The sequence below is a fragment of the Desmodus rotundus genome, chromosome 11, assembly GCF_022682495.2.
Source record: "Desmodus rotundus isolate HL8 chromosome 11, HLdesRot8A.1, whole genome shotgun sequence".
NCBI classification, from domain to species: Eukaryota; Metazoa; Chordata; class Mammalia; order Chiroptera; family Phyllostomidae; genus Desmodus; species Desmodus rotundus.
In genome coordinates this window covers 58,300,907-58,321,418 of record NC_071397.1, presented here as the reverse complement: position 1 = coordinate 58,321,418, position 20,512 = coordinate 58,300,907, and the positions used below count along the sequence as shown (strand labels likewise).

At 34.8% G+C, this 20,512-nt stretch overlaps 1 protein-coding gene across 4 annotated transcripts in view; it reads left to right on the top strand.

The window, feature by feature from the left end:
* HACE1 (HECT domain and ankyrin repeat containing E3 ubiquitin protein ligase 1) overlaps positions 1-20,512 on the top strand; it is a 90,405-nt gene that overhangs the window by 46,207 nt on the left and 23,686 nt on the right. For 3 of the 4 annotated variants that reach the window (XM_045188643.2, XM_045188640.2, XM_045188641.3), the window contains 8 exons: positions 2,877-3,123; positions 8,913-9,247; positions 10,355-10,423; positions 10,649-10,736; positions 15,728-15,839; positions 15,937-16,034; positions 16,217-16,304; positions 20,341-20,490. In XM_045188643.2, the coding sequence (XP_045044578.1) occupies positions 2,877-3,123; positions 8,913-9,247; positions 10,355-10,423; positions 10,649-10,736; positions 15,728-15,839; positions 15,937-16,034; positions 16,217-16,304; positions 20,341-20,490 (1,187 nt within the window). The remainder of the gene's footprint in view (positions 1-2,876; positions 3,124-8,912; positions 9,248-10,354; positions 10,424-10,648; positions 10,737-15,727; positions 15,840-15,936; positions 16,035-16,216; positions 16,305-20,340; positions 20,491-20,512) is intronic. The other variant, XM_024551769.3, reaches the window with a different exon arrangement.

Sequence of the window (20,512 nt, the reverse complement as noted above, 5' to 3'; positions counted from 1 at the left end):
CTTAATACATTGACAGTATTAATAGATCATGGTCTTCTCTTACCTCTGTGAGATGCAGCTGGACTTCTTCCTTCCAACTATATGCTGCTTCTATTGTATAAAACAGCCACATTGTCAAATCCATTATGTTAGCCCTTTTTTTCTCTCTACCTTCAGACTTTTCATATACTTCAGATCAGAATTACATTCTGTATCATTTACTTAGAAGAATCTTTACCGAGTCTTTTATACTTCATGGTGCCAGTGTAACCTTCATTTTATTCTTTTAGCCATTTAAATCTTTTGTCAGTAGTTTTACTCAAAACTACTTTCAACTACAATGACTACTAAGAGTCATTGAATTCCACCTTGAAATAATGCACACTTTTTATTTAGTTATTTCCATTAATCCATTTATTTAATGAGGACTTTCTAAGATTTAGATGTACTAAGTAAAAGTATTTATACCACACTCAGGTGTAAATCCAGACATCGCCATTTATTGTGTGACCTCAGCAAGTATAATAACTTTTCCAAGTTGCCCTTTACCATCCGCCTAATACTTATTTTTTAAAAAGATTTTATTTATTTATTTTTAGAGAGAGGGGAAGGGAGGGAGAAAGAGAGGTAGAGAAACATCAGTGTGTGGTTACCTCTTGTGCGCCCCCTACTGGGCATGGGGGGACCTGGTCCAAACTGGCAAACCTTTGGTTTGCAGGCCCATGCCCAATCCACTGAGCTACACCTGCCAGGGCTAATACTTATTTTTGAGTGCCTATTATCTACCAGGCCATCTGCTAGGTGCTTGTGAATAATATAGACAAAATCTCTCCTTATGTTTAATTTACAGACTAATCAGGATTATATTTCCTTGTTGGAAAATGATAGTAAATATCTTAAAGAATCGTGGTAAGAATGAAATGATAAGGTATTGTAAAGTGCCAAGCACAGTGTCTGGCATGCAGTAGAGGAGATAATGACAACGACGGCAATGATAAAAATGGAAATGCTAGAGATAATGATTATTTTAAATGCCCCATAATACCTTTAACCTGTTTTCCTACATTAGAAAAGTTAGCACTTAAAAATGAATAGGAAGACTTCCAGTCAAGGTGGCAGCATAGGCAGACATGGCTTGCCTTTTTGCATGACCACATCAAAATTACAACTAAAATATAGAACAACCATCACTCAACTGACAGAAATTGGGTTCAATGGAAGTCTGACAATGAAGTAATTAAAGAAACCACATCCATCCAGACTGGTGGAAGAGAGGATACGCTTTGATAATTAAATTTGTACAAAAATGATCATACCATTCTGCCCAAAAGTGTATGCCACTCTTCACTCTGATTTTGTGCAGCCTTTGTAATACAAGATAACTGATATTAGAGATTTTGAGTTAAAACCACCCCCTAAACAACAATGCCAGTAAAATGTTTTAAAATACCTAACATTAGATCCAATACAAATTTAGCCTGTCCTTTACAGTTTCTCTGTGGAAGAGTAATGATTGATATTTATGATGATGACCAATCCCCAGGCACTGTGGTATTCTTAAGGGCTTTGTGATTTGTCAAAGAAAGTTTATATTATAGTCAGTATGCATTAATGTTAATTGGATTTGAGTCTTTTTTTAATAGTGTGATATGTTTCTTATATTTGTGTAGACTCATAAGACAACCCATTATATAGAGCACCACCCTAATAGAGGGAGTAACTTTAAGACTAATTTGTGCATGTTCTATATGTGAAAAATTGGTTATTATTCTGGGGTGAGGAGAGGAAATGAAATTATGGATTGAATAGTGGACAGATCAGCCTGTACAATTGAGCTATGGGTTGGCCTAAGAACATAAGGCTATCATTTCTACCATTGTTTCTCTGTGAAATGTTCTTAGAGTTCTAAAGAATGAGTTTAATGTACGAATAAACTTTTGGAAGTGAAAGTTGAAGACTGCCTTGTAGCTGGTGTCTCAAGAAACCTACTTTCTACAGTGGTGATTTTCTTCATATTTTATGCTTTGATCATTGATTACATTCTGGTGTCTTAAAAATTAATAATTTATTCATATGTAATGCAGGTAATATATGAGGTCTGTCCAGAAGTTATCCAGCCACATACTATGAAAAATAGAGACAATTATTGAAGGAGATAACCAGAAACATTGTATATAGAACACTGATGCCTTAGTCCCCTTCAAAGTAGGTACTTTGGGACTTCACATAGCTCTCCCAATTGCCATCAGCTGCCCTATTGTATTTTCCTGAATCTTATCACTGATCTGAAATCTCTTCCCTTTGAAAGGTGATTTTAGTTTTGGGAAAAGACTGTAGTCACCTGGGTGATTTGATGTTTCACCAAAAAACTCTTCACAGGATGTGATGCATGAATAGGCATGTTGTCGTGTTGAAGCTGCCAATCACCAGTTGCCCATAGCTGCAGCCTTCTGATTTATCCGAATAGTTTCCATGGAGAAATGTTCAAGCTTAATTCTGCAATACTTCATGCAGATTTGTTGCTTTACTGCTCAGTCATTTTGAATACGATGGCCACACAGTACACATGCTCACTCAATGGCACCTACTGCCCCCACTGACTGGTACAGTGAAGTCATCATTGTTCATGCATGTGCATTCCAGTCCACTCTCCTTGGCTGCCAGGTTACATTGATGTGGAGTGACCTGTTCTCATTATATTAACAATTGCTGGACTTTTTCTGGATAGACCTTATATGTTTAACTTCCTGTTAAAATGTAGTGTTCTCTATCACAATAGGAAAGGAATTTTACTTGTTATAAAACAGGTGGACAATTGATGAAAATGTTTTAAAATAAAGTATTTTAAGATATGATTTGCTTTATTACATCTAATCTGTTCATATTTTTATTTTCAGCCTGTCTAGTAATTATGATGCTCAAATGAAAAGCCTTTTAAGGATTGTGAGGATATTTTGTCATGTCTTTCGAATTGGTCCATCCTCTCCCAGTAATGGAATCGATATGGGCTACAATGGGAATAAAACTCCAAGAAGCCAGGTGTTCAAGGTCAGAAAAGTATATGACATTGTTATGAAGATAGACGTAAAAGAGATGAATTTGACAAAGCATGCATTCATTAATCAGAAACCTCATACACAGGACGTAAGTTCGGTTCATACGCATAATCACTTTCTAAGTTAGGCACACACCTTCCTCCTTTCATTTCTGTTTAATCAACAGCAGGTATTAATTGGTGAGCTTTTATATTTCTCTTTCAAGTGAAATTTTAATTCCATTAGTGTTTTATTCTAATGGTAAGATATTTAATGTTTAAATCTAATTAAATTTACTTTTTATTGGTTTGTAGGTTTTTAAGGTGGCAATATACAGCTCATGCTTTTTAAAAAATACTTATTTAGAAGGAAAGAAAATATTCAGAATTTATTTAGATTTTAACCATATATATGTTTTGTGTGTGTCCTTGTATATGTTTTTAAATTAGGTTACTTTCAGTTAATGGGTTTACCAATGTTTAACTCCTAGCATCACTTCAAGGAAAAATCATTGAGATGTGTATTTTGCTTCTCTTATACAAGCATATTTGTGGATGGAATCCTTGGAATAATAATTCCATATGACACCCAAGGCAGGGTTGCTACTCATGCTAAATTAAAATTTTATAAAGTAAACAAAATGGACATGGCTGTAATTGCTATTATTAATGCTTTTTTATAGCATTATATTTTCAGATAACTCAGTTTTGGGACAAATGTGTAATTTAATAATTTTTTCCATGTTACTTTTTAAAGGTAATTAAAGAAATTTTTATGGTATAAATTTGGCTTTTGGGTTCATAAAGAAAGACATTTCTTTAAATAGTCTTTTGAGTATTAATACAGGTTATCTAGCCAAAAAGTGATATAATTGCTTTTATGTGCCACTTCCTCCTAAAGTAGTTATGATTGACAGCTTTACTGTCTGTAAAAATTTAAAGTTAAATTAATGAGCTATGTTAAATGATTCTTACATGGAAAATATTTGGCAGACATGTAACAAATAAATGGTTTGCAAGCATTTCAACACTAGTGGATTCTTTATGCTTAGAATAAGTATGATATACTTTTGGAAGGTATATATAAGAATCCCTGCATCTGTAAGTTATCTCTCTCACCTGTCTTACCAATGTAGGAAAGACTTTACTTTTTTTTTTTCTTCTTTTCTCTTCCTGTATTGTGCCATCTGCTGGAAGAAGGAAGATATGCATCTTCTTGTATTTCAGATTTTGGCTTTTCACATACCAATTCCTCGAACATTAGCTAGGAATGATGACTTATGGTCTGTGTGAACTTCTAATCTAAATTATTGATCCATTGTTTTTTCTGTGCTGTTCTAAATGAGTTTTATTGCTCAAACATTCACATTACACGAAGTTCTTCTTACCATGTTCTGGTGTGGCTCCTGCTATTAGTTACTCAATCTACCCCTGATTTGATTTTTCTACTCATCCTTTCAACTCACTTATAATGATGAATAGAAGAATCAAATCAGGTGTAGATGTGGTCACCATTATTTATATTCACTGTAGTCTGATTTTTTTGTTAAAATTTGTGCCACCTCTTTACTAATGATGTCAGAAAATAAGTATGTGCTTAGTAGCCTCTCTGTATCCGTTTAATGCTTATGTTAGTTTCCTCCCTACCGAGTTAGTACAGATATGACTGAGTAGAAAAGGATATCACTGTTTTGCTTTTAGCTTTTCTTTTATGGGATTCAGACTCTGTATTTTGATTGTCACATATCAATTTTACATATATATTCTTCTATTTTATTTCATTTGTTAGCATTTTTATTTCTTTTTTAAGGCATTATTTTTTTGTGTTATTGACAACTGCTTTTGCCTCTCAGCACTTATTTTCTCTTAAATTTTGTTCTGTCATTTTAAAACATTTTCATTAAAAAACTCGGCTAATTTTTTAAAACAGCAGTTTTGTTCTTAAGGGATTTATTCATTTCTTCCTATCTAATTTTATGAATTAAGCGAGGAGTCTTTAGAGGGTGTAAGGGCAAAATGATCTGCCCTGACAGGATGAAAATAGAAATTACATTGTCATATATGTATATGAGGTCTTCTGTTCATTGTGGGACAATCCCAGTTGTGAAAATCTTAAACATATTGCTGAGGTACAGTAATGTTAGATTGGAAATACGTTTTAATTTTTACCACATTTTGTTCAAGGTAGCAATTGATCTCCACTTTTCATTTCATTAACTAGGTACTCTTAACATGTCACTCTATTAAGATTAACTAACGGGTTTTCCATTAATATGAGTAGGTTTATAGGCCATGTGTTTTTAGTAGGTGAAATTATCTAACATCCTGTTATTAGTTTTCTCATTTATCTTAGAAGTTCTTTAAATTAATCTGAACACCTAGCTGTTTTTCAGTGTTAAGAGATTTTTATCTAGTGCCTTGGGAACTTCAGAGTACCTGAAGGAGGTGGAGGTAGTTCAGGGTTTCAAGGCAGGGTGAGCATGGGAAAGACAATTTAGGCTTCCTGAATCTTGACGTGCTGTTTTTATGAATAGTCAGCTGTGATTATTAACAGTTTCATAGAAGTATAATTGGGAAAATTTGAAAGCCAAGAAAGATTGAGAAACTTTTAACTATATAAGATCTTACCTTTTCGGTTTTGGCATTTGACATTATCAAGTTGAGAATAGTCAAACAGGATTTCAGGATACTATTAATGAACTTAAGTTTGTAATGCTTTCTCATCAAATTTGTGTCTCACTGTGGCACATGGATCTTGAAAAACCTTTTAAGTTTTCAATAAGTTTGGGACTATATGTTATCGCTTTGAAATAAAACTTGAAATGTTTTGAAAATCATCTGATTGTCATCATTGTTGCTATAGGTAGAATGTAATTCTGTGGTGAAATCACTAAATAATATGTAGTGAAGCAGTATTTTCACAGTGCTAAGAAGTTAGCTCATGTTTTCCATCATCATTGACTCATTTTTTCAGTAGCAGTTGATACGTACAGTGCTTTGTGTCTTATCTAATGGTTTTATTATTATTTGTGGGTATAGAAAGCATCATAGATATGGTTTGCAATGATTTATTTTTATTTTTAAAAATTTATTATAATCTTTTTTGTCTGTGGCTACTATCACAATTAGAAATTAAAGTTATTTTCACAGTATTTTTTTGGTTGTTGGAGAATGCATTTTCTGGACAGATCTTCAAAGGGGACAACTCCCTAGGTAAAAATACCCCAGGGTTGGGATTTTGTTTTTCTGCATGTGTGAGTGAAGAAAAAAAGGTGGGAAAGAGAAAAGAAGGGCCGAAGGGCCTAAGTGCCTAAGAAGGGGTGACGTCCTACTTCTCTTTTTTTGCTCATTCTCTTTTAAATCTGTGCTGTATTCATTTATTGAAAGCTTTCTAGTTTATTTTTATTTTTGTTTTCTATTTTTTTAAACAAAGAGGAAGAAAGAGAGAAAGAGAGAGATAAAAACATGAATGTGTGGTTGTCTTGTGCACGTTCTCTACTGGGGACCTGGCCTGCAACCCAGGCATGTGCCCTGACTGGGAATTAACCAGTGACACTTTGGTTCGCAGGCCAGCACTCAATCCACTGAGCCACACCAGTCAGGGCTAGTTTATTTTTAGTTATTTCTGGATTGTTCAAAATTCCAGTTTTGCACATTGTCAGTTTTTGGAAACAGGATTGTTACAGGTTCATGCTCAGTGCTCTAGTCTGCATGAGGAGCAGGTATCAGTTCCTGCCTTAGGCTCATCTCCATCCAGTGTGTTGATTTTCTAGGTTTTAGCCCTTCTCATTTAGAGACCAGTTATTCCTTTTTTCTTTAGTTTCAAGCAGGATTACATCATACCACCTGTTCTTTCTATTTTGGAAGTTGATTTTCTGACGTAAAGCCGAATAGTTTTGCTGATACAAAAAGTTCTTTTTCATCTTTTACAGCAGGTTTAATGTTTTGCTCATGAAGTGTAACTGTCGGCTCAAACTTGAGTCATGATTAGAGTTAACACATTTTCAGTGAAGGTATCATCTCAATGTTCATAGTAGCCAGTTGTTTTTCCCCCTCCTTTAAGCAGCTCAGGAACCCTGAATCTTCCAACTGCTCTCTGCCTAATCATGGAAAAAACCATCTTGTGGTGGAGGGGCACTAATTTCAACCTCAGAGAAGGTATAATTAGTTTCTCTCTCTGCTTACCTGTTTACCTAGTATGTGCTGATTGAACATTTGTTGAATGAGTGCATTAGGATTTTGGTGATGGTAGTGGGATTTTCATTTTGTTTTGTTTTCTGCTTTTTGGTTTAATGTTTTAAGTGAAGACTTAGGGGTGATTTAATTGTTTTTAAATTTATTAAGTCAAATATTCTCAAAAAGGAATGTTGTGGACACCAGAAGAAGGGCTGAAGATGTAGCAGAGGGATTTGTTAGATAATTGGAATGAATTTTCTGGCAAAATAGGTTATTTAAACACTTTCTAAGGTTCCAAATATGGTCGTATAATCTCTTTCATATTGGTCTTTAAAAGCAAGATTATTTCTTCTAGTTGAAGTAATGTAACGGTAGGTCTTTTCAAAGTACATGATCTACTTTGTAGCATTCTGTGATCATATAAGAATAAAAAAGTAAGGTTAACTTTTATATTCATTTGCAGAAAGTTAATCATTCTCAGTAGGAACATTTAAAATAGTGTAGGAATGAAGGACCATTTAACCATTACCCCTTGCCAGGGGTTGACTTTTATTTGGGAAATAAAAATGTTCTAGTGGGTTCTTTTTTAATCAATGTAAATATTGTATAAGATACACAGTGTTGATTTGATACATGTATATATTGCAAAATGTTTACTCCAATAAGGTTAGCTAACGCATCCTTCACCTCACATAATTACTATTTTGTTATTGTTATGGTGAGAACATTAAAGCTTTACCGTCATAGCAACTTGCGATTACATGACACAGTATTGATAACTGTGGTCATGCCGCTGTGCATTAGATTCCCAGTAGCAGATCATTTAATGGTAGTTGGGCATTTACATTTCTGCTTGTGTTAAAAACTACTCATTGTTAGAGATGATGTATACGTTTCATCTTTTCTAGTACTTAGTCCTGTTGTAGCACTTGAGATCACATAATATTTAAAAAATAAAATTTTATTTGCTGTTAATTTACCAAAGATATTTTATGCCTGTCAAGAGGAATATTTTATATAGTGTAGAAATAAACAGTTTAATTACTTCCCATCTTTTTCTTTTTTAAGCTGTTAATCTCTACTTGGAATTAAGAATTTGCTAGTCAGTATTTTATAGTTACCGTTTAGTAGAGGTGGATTTTGTGGGTGTGTTGGTGAGCACGTATATACGTATATGTAGTATGGTGTCTATGTGTATGTATATATAAATATCATTCCATAATTTAAAATTTCTTGTCATGAATTTTCAAAATTTTAGGAATTAGATGTAAAGAAAAGAGCACAGTAAACTAAGCTGTTTATTAGGCTCTTTAGGATATCTCATTTTTTTAATTGAAAAAAGATTTATAATTGAAAATTGTTTGCACATTAATACAGTAAAGGTTAAGGGCATTTTATATGTATGTAATAAATGGTTTAAAAATGAAATATTTGAAAATGTTTAAAAGAAAATTGCTCATACATTTTTTGTTAGGTTTTAGTTTTTACTTTTTATTCCAAGGAATGCATAAATACAAATTAAGTTTTCATTATGAACGAAGAAATTGTCATTTATGTGGCATTCATATCTTTTTGTTATTTACCTATAGTCATTGCTTTCACATTAACTTGGGAAAATAGAACTATGTAGAGTAAATTTTCTCTTTTATTATTTATTTGGCTGTTTATTATTTATTTGGAGTTTCAGAATGATGTTTTAAAAAACCTTTTCTTTTTCTCTTAGCCTCTTGAGTTGCTTTGGCACTCATTAGATGAATGGCTAGTTTTAATAGCTACAGAACTGATGAAAAACAAAAAGGACTCAACGGATATCACTTCTATTTTACTAAAACAAAAAGGCCAAGATCAAGATGGTACTTCCATTCCTCCATTCCAACCTCCAGGACCTGGGAGCTATGAAAATCTATCCACTGGCACCAGGGAATCTAAACCAGATGCTCTGGGAGGGAAACAGGAAGCCAGTGCAGACTGTCAGGATGTTATTTCTATGACAGCTAACCGGCTAAGTGCTGTCATTCAAGCTTTTTACATGTGCTGTTCTTGTCAGATGCCTCCGGGGTAAGAAGGTTTCTGCTTTGTTTTGTGTGCAGGTCTCAGCCTATCAATAACCAATCTTGTGGCTAGACCAGCCCTTGTGGTTCTTATTATGATTGCAAGGCGCCCTTCAGCAATAACCATCAGGAAACTTTGAAAAAAAAAGGGTTTATTACTTACAAGGTCTGGAAATTACATGGCACACCTGGGGCCACACAGCGAGGTCGCTGGGAGAGAGCAAGAGTGAGAGCATGGCCCCTGGGACAGCTAGCGCTCACACAGTGCGGGCATGGGCCAGGCGTTCTGCTTTTTGGGGGGTCGAACATGGGGGCCGGTTTCTGGTGCTCACTCTTTATTGGTGAATTTAAAACATAATGTGGGAATTTAAAGTGTGGGAAGAGGGGAAAAAAACAAGTAGCATAAGTGGTCAGTTATTGAAATCAATCAAGATCTCTAAAACAAGGGAGCCTCAGTGGGGGGAGGTGGCCTGGCTCTTATCTAGTTGGGTGGCTGGCAATGTGTTTATTAAAGATAGCCATCTTTGAAGTGTATGCCTCTTTGAAGCAGAAGCCTGGGCGACCAAAACTTAAGTCAGGCACTTGCATTATAAAAAAGAGAAAAACCCAATTGTCAAGGCTTACACTGCATGCTTATTATTTCTTCTCTGATAGATGGAAAAATGCGTTTCTTTTGGAATTTCAGTAAATACAAATAGTAATTTGTTGCTTTTAGGTTCTATTCTGATCTTGTTTTAGGATAGTCATTGTACTGATCTAAAATTAGTTCAAAACATTTGATAAGCATTGTGTCAGTTATTAGCATGTAGAATGGTGAATGCCACTTTGTGTAAGGATCACTTTGCTATGTATTTGAAATGTGTAGACCAGAGATGCTTAATATTTTAAAGTTTTTAAAATGTCACTTGTTTATATCAATATTATCTATTAATTAAAATTATATATTTTTTTATTTTATAGATTGACTAGGCATGCCTAATTTCTTAAATTTGTAAAGATGATCCAAACCCCAATAGTTTTTTGCCTAGAAGCCAGTCTAATTCAATACATAGTTTTCAAATTTGCTATATCACCAACTTTTGTCTATGGTTCTAGTTTTTTTTACTCTCCACAGAATGACTTCACCCCGTTTCATTGAATTTGTATGCAAACACGATGAAGTCTTAAAATGCTTTGTTAACAGGTAAGGCTTTCTTAGATTCATAGACTGCCCTTATAGCTTTTTTTCTTTACTTACAGTTTTCATCTCAACAGAAAAAAATGTATTTCTGTTAAACTATTCAAAAAATGCTTCACGACGAGTGAAAGTATAGTAGGTGTATTCTTCTCCTGTTGCAGTATCTATGCACTTCAGTTAATGCCACTTAATCCTTCCTGTCCATTTAAACAAAGTGTATTTTTCTTTTAGAAATCCGAAAATTATATTTGATCACTTTCACTTCCTCCTTGAATGTCCTGAGTTGATGTCAAGATTCATGCACATCATAAAAGCACAGGTAGAAATTTCTCTTAATCTTATTTTTAGTTTGTCTAAGGAAAAGTTTCTAAATTAGAGTACTGTTTAGTGAAGTAATTATTATACATGACACTTGCTGCTATAAGAAGAGTGAAATTATTCTTTAGAATATGGAGTTATGTTAGCATTTTACTTTAGTATGAGGAGTAATTTTTTTCTTCAAGAAATGTGTATTGAGGTCCTGCTATGTACAAAGGCTGTTGAAAGACAACAGAACACGTTGCCATATCTCCTGGAATGAGTGGGCCTGGAACAAGGGTTTTATCCCCAAATGCATTTAGAAAATAATGTGCTGTTGGAGATTTATAAAGTTTATCAGCAGCTTGTTAAAGACTTTGAGAAGCCCTTTTCTAAATATAGTGATTAAACTTTGTTAATCCTCTAAACTTTGACCTGAGAACCTTCCCCCTGCCAGGGTTCATTCCACATATTTCATGCTGTGTGAAACATATTAGGAAAAGCTTTCTACTTAACAACTATGTGACTTTGAGCATATTTCCAGCATCCTTGAGTTTTGGTTTCTTCTGTAAAATAGAGATAAACCTTGTAAAACTCTTGTAAAGAGTAAATTTTAAATAGTGACTGGCATATACTGTATTTTTCAGACAATAAGATGCACTGAGGTTTTAGAGGAGGAAAATAGGAAAAAAAATTTGAAGGAAAAAAGTGGTAAATAATTCAATAACATAAATAACATAATATTTCACCAATGTAAATGTAAACTACATTTGGACTATAAGACGCACCCCCATTTTCCTCCCAAATTTTGGGGGGTGGGAGTGTGTCTTACAGTCTGAGGAATGTATGTTCAATATATGGTAGTTGTTTTAGAGGTAGAAGACATATCCTTTCCCCAAAAGGATCTTAATTCAGTCTAGCAGGGGAGATGATAAATGTACCTATAAGATAGTAATTACAATATTACCTGGTTCTTTAGGAGTTTATAGGATGATAATAAAGCACTTGTTTCTGGTTGCTATAGTCAAGGGAAATTTCAAAGAGGAGGTATATTTTAACTGGACCTTGAAAAACATGCCACATTTTGATGAGAGTAAATGAGGAAGATGAATGTTGTAGGCAAGATATGGGCATGTAGGTGGAAAAGTGTATAAAACTACAGTGGTTGAAGCAGAAATTTCGTATAAGTGAGGAAGGTGGTGTAATTCTGGAAAGGCAGATTTGGGTCATAGTGTCTTAAACCTTGATTGCCAGATTAAAGAATCTTTGTTTCCCAGGGTGGCAGGAACCACTGCTCACTCTGCTTTAGGAGCATGCCATGATCCTGGCAGCATTGTGGAAACCGTTGTCAGAAGTGTAGGATAGACTGTAGGCTACGGTTTGGATGGTAGTCATAGGGTAGATACTCTAGGTGCTTTTCAATGTCTTCAGGGACACTGATTCTTTCAGAAGTTAAAGGAAGCTAAGAACTAATTCTTATAAAACGGTACACAAGTACATAGGTGCCCTTTGACATCTATTTAATCGTGATAATGTAAAAGAGAAGGTACTAATAATAAATTACATTTACTGAATGCTTTTTGTGGATTATTTTATTGTCATAGAAATCATTTGAGCTGGGTACTCTTACTGAAGCTGAAGAGGTTAAGTAAGTTAAGTCATTCAGCTGCTAAGTGGGAGAACCAGAATTTAAAAGTCTGTCTGGTTCTCAAGTTCATTTTTTTAACCTACATTGTGACCCCATTCTAGGGCAAATGAGATTATGGGTGAACGAAACTTAGTTTTTGAAAGGGGTAGTTTGCTATATTTAAATACTGTCTCTGCTTTTCACTTCCTTTTTCCCCTTTCCTTCCTAAAAAATTCAGTCCAAAGCATCTGCATCAGCTCTCCACCATACGTACCTTTTTGACCAGGGTGAGGGAAGTATCCACAAGCGTTGTATTGTTCCATTGTGGGGTTTGGAGCTTGGGCATGGAAAGGAGGGTGTCTGTAGAAGAGGGGCTCAGCATGGAGAGTGTGAGTTGGACTGGCATGTGGAGGATGTCCCATGCGGAGGGTGGTGACAGTTGCTCAGAGTAGTTTGATAAAGCCCAAGTTGGGTGGAGGGCATCCATGCAGTGAGACATTCATGCTAGCCATGGGATGTTGGTTATATACACGTTGATCAAATCAGTAAAGAGTACGGAAGCTTAGTTTCTCATTGTTGGAGAAAGGAGTTATGAAACGGAGGAAAAGAGAATGAACCATGTGTTGTTGATTGTAACTGGAGATAGCAGTGTGGACTTCGTCTTTAATGTAGGTACATCTAGCAGTATTGCCACTCAGTTCTTGGTCTTTAAATCCCATTCTCAATGAACCAGACTCACTGGGGAAATGGCTAATTGTAGGGTTAGGTCAGGGAAAGTACAGATGAGCCTGGACCTTCTGATTGTGCAGGAAAGTTGTTTAAAGAATTACGTCATATTAAAAATGACTCAGAACCAGTTTGAATGAGTCCGCTGGCCAAATCTGGGACAATCTGATCATCAAAATAAATAATAATGACAAAATATTATAAATTAACTCATGAGTATATATTAAAAATAATGAATAAATGGAAAGTTTGATGATGTGGGTGATATATTTACTGTTTCAAACTATCTCTCCATGGAATACTTAACTGATTACAAAGATTTAGAAACAATAGAACTTTATAGTGGATACATTTGGCAGTGATCAAAGCAGACAATATTGGCGTGCCAGCCGATGAGATGCATGGAGAAAGAGTATGGTATCACTTCTTTAATATTCTGCCAAAGATGCACACCCTGAATTTAATCATGAGAAAACATCAGACTAACTCCAATTGGGACATTCTAACAAAACATTGACCTGCAATCTCTAAAAATATCAAGGTCATGAAATTAAGAAAACACTGAAGAACTCTACCAAAATGAGACAGACAACTAAATACAATTCATGAGTCATTGTACTGTCAAGGACATTGTTAGGAAACTGGCAAAACTTGAATTGGATCTAAGGACTAGATATAGTAATATGTCCATGTTAGTTTTCTGACTTTGATGGTGGTTTTCTGGTTATGTAGAAGAATTCTCTTATTTGTAGGAAATACACACTGAAGGTTTAGGGATAACTGGACATCATGTTGGCAACTTACGCTCACTTCAGGAAGAAGAAATACTTTGTATTCTACTATATTTAGAAATTTACACCCTGGCTGGTGTAGCTCAGTGGATTGAGCATGGGCTGCAAACCAAAGGGTTGCCAGTTCGATTCCCAGTCAGGGCACATGCCTGGGTTGCAGGCCAGGTCCCCAGTGGGGGCTAAATGAGAGGCAACCACACATTGATGTTTGTCTCCCTCACTTTCTCCCTCGCTTCCCCTCTGCCTAAAAACAAAGAAAGAAAGGAAGAAATCTTTTGTAACTCGGAGACTGTTCCAAAGGAAAAAAACACCAATTAAAAACAAAAACTATCTCTTCTAAGGGATTGACTTCTTATTCTATTGGTGGTTTTCAGGTGGCCTCTGGTTAAAGCGAGAAACATTTTGTATTGCTGTAACAGTCCTGTTTCGTGAATTATTTTATGGAAGTGTAGGTACTCAGAAAGTTTACATATAAAAGTCTGTCTTTTGGCTTTGTAGGTATGTTTATATGTATGTGGATGTTTTGATCTTACAGATATCTTACTAGCTTTTATTAGCATTTTGTACCTTTTAATGTTCCATTTGAATTACTTTAAAAAATTGCCACTTCCTTTTATTTCTTGGTTCACATTTTACAGATAAAGGATATATCAGTAGTTTAATATTTAATATCTGGTAATGGCAAGGATATTTACTGTCATTTTAAATATGTATTCACAATAATTTTAACATCATTATGAGTGATAATAAGAATAATACCTTTTTATTGAGCATTCTGGGTGTTGAGTATTTCTTCAAGTTAACCTTGGTGTTACATTTTTTCTTCTGTGAAATGGGTATAATAAGAGTCTCTTTCCTCAGAATGTTGTAAAGATATGTCAAAATGCATCTAAAGTGCTTCAAATGGTACCTGGCTTATAGGTACTTTAATAAACATTAGCTAATTTATTATTATAATTATTCTCTGTATTTGCATTGTTTCACTTAATTCTCAAAATTTGCCCTAGAAGAATTTTCCCTGTTTTACAGGTGGGAAAAGTAAAGTTCTGAGAGGATTCTTACTTCCTCTAAGTTCAAAATATACTATAACTTGTACTTCACTGTGTAGAACTTAATATTGTATATGTATGATATTTATTCTAATGCTAATCTCATCTCTTTAATTGTATTAAGCAGTTTTGAGCAAATAAATTGAGATGTTTACAGCTCTCAGGTTACCTGCAGTGTTGGCATGTTCTGGGTATTCAGCAATACTTTCTGAATAATCATAAAAAATTGCAAATCACCTGCATTTGCATACCTGGCAAATGAACAAAACGTAGAGACTTTTCTGCTTAAGAGATCTTATTCTTTAATTTTTAGGGTGGAAGAAGGGAAGGAGGAAGGAAAGAAGAAACTTACAAATTCTTTTTTGGTTGCTGCATATATTCAAAGGATAAAACTAAGAATAAATTTAGGTGTAAAAGATTATTTTCATGAAAAATTAAATGGAACACGTGACATAATTTTTCTGAAAAAAATTTCATTTTTATAAGCCTTCTTGGATTCAAAAGAAATTGAGAGTAAATGTGTTTAATTACATACATGACATTAAATTCTTAGATATTACCTTCTAATTTATTAAGTCGTTTCTGTTGAAAATGTAGGGAATTTTAAAAAATACACTCCCTAGACAAAGTATTTGAGCTGATCTCTGCCTTTTTGTGAGTAGTGGTTGAAATGGCAGGACATTATCTAGAACCACTTACTGTAAACAAAGGCCTGAGGATGATTATCTGTAGAAAGGGCATTTAGCATGCATGCTAGTTAGTAACTTTAAAAGCTGACTGGAATACTGCTCACATATTTTACTGTTATTTGTTGGGGTAGCCATTTAAAGATCGCTGTGAGTGGTTCTACGAGCATTTGCATTCAGGACAACCAGATTCAGACATGGTGCACAGGCCAGTGAATGAAAGTGATATCCTGCTGGTCCACAGAGGTATGTGTAACGGAGAAAATGCACGTGTCTGTGAGGCACAAAATACTAATTATTGTTAAGTGTTACTATGTGAAATTAACCAATGCTACATATTTAGATTCTATTTTTAGGAGTAGCTGTGAAGTTGTGTCAAAAGCAAACTGCGCAAAGCTGAAGCAGGGAATCGCCGTGCGGTTCCATGGAGAAGAAGGCATGGTGGGTATGAGATAAGTGCGGTGAGCATCCCTGCATGTGAAAGGTTGGAATGCACTTGAGTCAAATTTACTATTTAATCGATAATGGAAGAAATTTAATATGATTTTAATTTTATTATTTACAAAAAATTTCCCCATTTTATATATTTCTGTTGATACTTAATTTTATTTTCTTGAACTCAGGGTCAAGGTGTTGTGCGTGAGTGGTTTGATATTCTATCTAATGAGATAGTCAATCCTGATTATGCATTGTTTACCCAGTCAGCTGACGGTAAGTTGTACAGTCTAGATGACTTTTTCTGTGGCTTGTCACATTTTCAAACTACTTGAGTGTATTTGATTCTTTGATTCCCATAGTGGCCCTATGAGATAGGTGGGGTATTACCATTTGATAGAAGAGACAACCGAAATTCAGAGTGTTTGTCTACGTTAACACAATTACGGTGGAAACTGACTCAGTCCAACAGACTTTCCTTTAAGCAGTCGATTTTCAAATGCTTGTCTCAGGTATTAGTGCTGGTACCCAAGAAACTTTTCATTGGTTGTTTGTAAACTAAAACTAAATTTATTTACTTTAAGGATTGACCTTCAGTCTACTTTTCTTGGATTAAAATTTCCATTAGTCAAATAGTGATAGTAGATGAACTTAAAAATAATGTAAAGCCTTATTTGGAAAAATTAAAATTTGCTAGCCCTATTTGAGCTTCCAAGTCTCAAAATTTATTGTTCATAAAAACACAGTCTAGAAATCAGGGTGTCAAATCTTAACTTAAAGTCTGTTTATGTATAGTAACTTAGTTTTCAGTCTTTTTGAAATATTAAGACCTGGCAACTAAAAAGCTCTTACTGCTGGGGGGAGGGAATGTCTAAATGGTAATAGAAGAGAAGTACAATAAAGATTAAATTATTTAAAAAAAGCTCTTATTTAACCATATAATACAGATGAAAAACTCTCTTGAAATGGTGCTGTTGACCTACAGAATTGTAATTTTATATTGTAGGCTAAATGGAATTGGTTAATACTGCCTTGTTGGTGTGAGGTATAATTGAGAGTTTTGTATCTTAATAGAGACATCCAAGTGAAGGTAGGATTTCAGTTTCTAAATGCTGTGTACAGTTGTTTTTATTTCCCGAAAATGTTTTCTTTCCCAGTGTTTAAATTTTTTAAAATAAGGGTAGAGTGCTTCATTAATTGTAGTTCCCGATTGTATCCAACCAAATGAGCAGCAAATCTCCTTTGAACAAGAAGAACAACTCTGAGAGAGGCACGCAGGGGTGGGCTGCAGTGATGCTAGGTAGCTGTGGATGCTCACCTATGTGACAGGCTCCTCAGATACACCTGGCGTATTTGAAATTATTTAGGAATATGGGACTGTCTGCTTAAACCCTGTTACCTTTAACTCTTTGCTATGAAATGGATTTGTTGAATTTGACAAGATCGATGGGACACTTTTAGTTAGTTAGGCCTACTCTTTGATGTAAGATTTAGCATTAAAACATAGTATTTTATATTTCTTTCTTTTCTTTATAGCCCTTTATTCTGAGTCTATTTAGTTTCATACCTGAAAAACAGATTTGGTGTGAAATCACTAGTCGAGGTACTTCCTTATGCTACGGATTTATAGCAGAGCATATATTGAAGCACATGGACTGTAAAGATCGTGACTTGTCCCATCTGTAAGCCATATGAGTATTTTCTTCAGGGTCACAGTATTAGCACATTAAAATCTAGATCACTGGTGGCAAACACAAGGCCCGAGGGCCAAATCCGGCCCTCCTCCTCGTTTTATCCTGCCCAGCACCTTGTTTCTACCCAGCGGCAGTGCCGAGCTCCTTGTCCCTAGTTAAGCAGTAGTTACATTTGTACAGTCCTAAAATTACCCTCGGCCCTTTGGAGGCAACCGCAAGGCTGATGTGGCCCCTGGTGAAAATGAGTTTGACACCCCTGATCTAGATGAAATCATTCTTATGTATAGTTGACATGAAGAGAATTACATTTAAGAATGAACAATTCCTAAATGTGGGAAATGTTTAAATAGATCTAACTTCTATAATAATTTCTCTAAATTAATATACATTAGAGAAGTGATATAGTATAGTGGCTGAGTTTGGCCTTTGGTGTTACACTGATGTGAATAATGGCTTTGCCCCTCTTTATGCTATGATCTTGGGTCAGTAAATGGAACCTTTCTGGTCCTTAATTTGCTGATTGGAAATGGTGACCTCCTATGTTTTGTAATGTAGTGAGTGAGAATCAATTAGCTGTTGTGTAAAAATAATTGGCCCAGTACCTGGCACATAGAAAGCGGAAATAACTATTAGATGTTATTATTACTATTCTGTGAAATACAACTTTTTTGAAGCAGTGAAAATAGCTGGGAGTATTACAGTTACTTTTATTTTGAACTTAAAAGATAACATAAAATTTATATTGTTTTTACTAGTTTTCAAGTAATAGTTTCAAAAACTATTACTTGTTTTCTGAGTATTTTCCCTATTTGTTTCATTTTTTTTATGTCTCTGTGTCTATTCTTTGTAATAACCCAGACTTCCTAGAAAGTACTTAGGGAAGGAATTATATACAGCCCTGCGGGTAAAGTCGAGTTATCAAAAATCTTTGCTGGTTCATCAATTACCCTAAGCATTCACTATTTTTAATAGGTAAAAAAATATTTGTGATTATTCTCAGAATACCATATTTTTTGAAATTATGGTATGTTTATCTTTGAAGCTTTTCTTCATCTCACAGAATTTTGCTTGGACTTTTTAATATCCAGTCTTACATTATGACTGGGAATGATTCTCAAAAGGTGAATGACTAGCTTCATGTGGCTCTTTTAAATCATTCACCCATAAGCTTCCAAATTTGTATCTTATACCTAAGTAAATTTGTCATGGCAATTAGTCCAGTGCCAATTCTCATAAATCAAAGACCGATGAAGCGTGAAGGGAATTATTGTCAAAATATATGTACTAAATGACCACACATTTCACTCTCTAGTACTTTTTTATTTTTCCTTTATTTTTCTTTGATGTAATTTCATTAGATTTATCAGTTATTCTTTCTTTTAGCCCAGGTGCCTAGAAGAGTAGTAAGTAGCATGAACTCAATAAATATTTGTTCAATGATGAGAGAAGTTAGTGATTTATCACAGAAGAGTAGGGAGGGAGGGTTACTTAAAGTTGTGGTTTTGGTATTAGATTTTTCCATTGCACTAGATTTCTTTGAGCCTTTTTCATTTTTTATTTTTTTAAAGATTTTATTTAGTTTTGGAGAGAGGGGAAGGGAGGAAGAGAGAAACATCGGTGCGAAAGATGTCGATTGGTTGCCTCTCGTAAGCCCCCAACTGGGGACCTGTCTTATAACCCAGACCTGTGCCCTGACTGGGAGTTGAGCCGACCCTTTCAGTTCTCAGGCCGGCACTCAATCCATTGAGCCACACCAGCCAGAGCTCTTTGAGATGTTTTTATTGTGATAAAATAAAATTTACCATTTTAACCATATTCAAGTGTTATAATTCAGTGGCAGTGAGTACATTTACAATGTTGTGTAACCATCACCACTGTTTCCAGACTTTTTCATATAAGTGGCGTCATATACTCCATTGCTGTAGATTGTGACAGTAGTTGATAACTATTGCCCTTGCCGTTTTTACTTTCATACCTCAGTGGTATTATACTTAATTGATTATTTGCCATGAGGATGAATTGATTGACTTGTGGACTTCGGTGATTTTCTGCTAATTGTTAAAAAGCATCAAGTTCATTGATTTGGTCTGTCACTTAAGAACAGTTATACATTTGAAATTTTTAGTTATTCTCTTGTAGTGCTCTGTTCCCATAAGAAGCAAAAAATAGTAAATATCTACTATTCTGGGCCTGAACGAGACGATGCCCGAATTCATAGCCTAGTAGCTATTTCCCCACACTGCTTAGGACAGCACTGTGTGTGTGAGTGTGTGTGTGTGAGTATGTGTGTGTGTGTGTGTGAGAGGTCTTCTAATACATTGTTTCCGGGGTCTCTCTGACAAATCTTCTAATTACAACAGTTAAAACAGTTAAAAGTATTCAAAAATTTTCTCTCTGTACAAAGACTTGCCGTGACACGTATGTGTGAGTTAATGGTCATCTTTTTGTACCTCCAGTTCCACTGTCTATTATATATTCCACAAAGAGCATTCCTGTAGAAGTTTATACATAGCTTCAGTTTGCTGAAGTTTTATATGAACTAATTTATCTGCATTAAAATGATCTCTCTTCTGCTTGTAGGTTTTTTAAATAAAATTATTTTGTATTTATTTTAATAGGAACAACTTTTCAGCCTAATAGCAACTCCTATGTAAATCCTGATCACCTGAACTATTTCCGGTTTGCTGGACAGATCTTGGGATTAGCACTGAACCACAGGCAGCTGGTCAACATTTACTTCACAAGATCGTTCTACAAGCACATTCTTGGTATGGCTCTAAGGTTATTTCC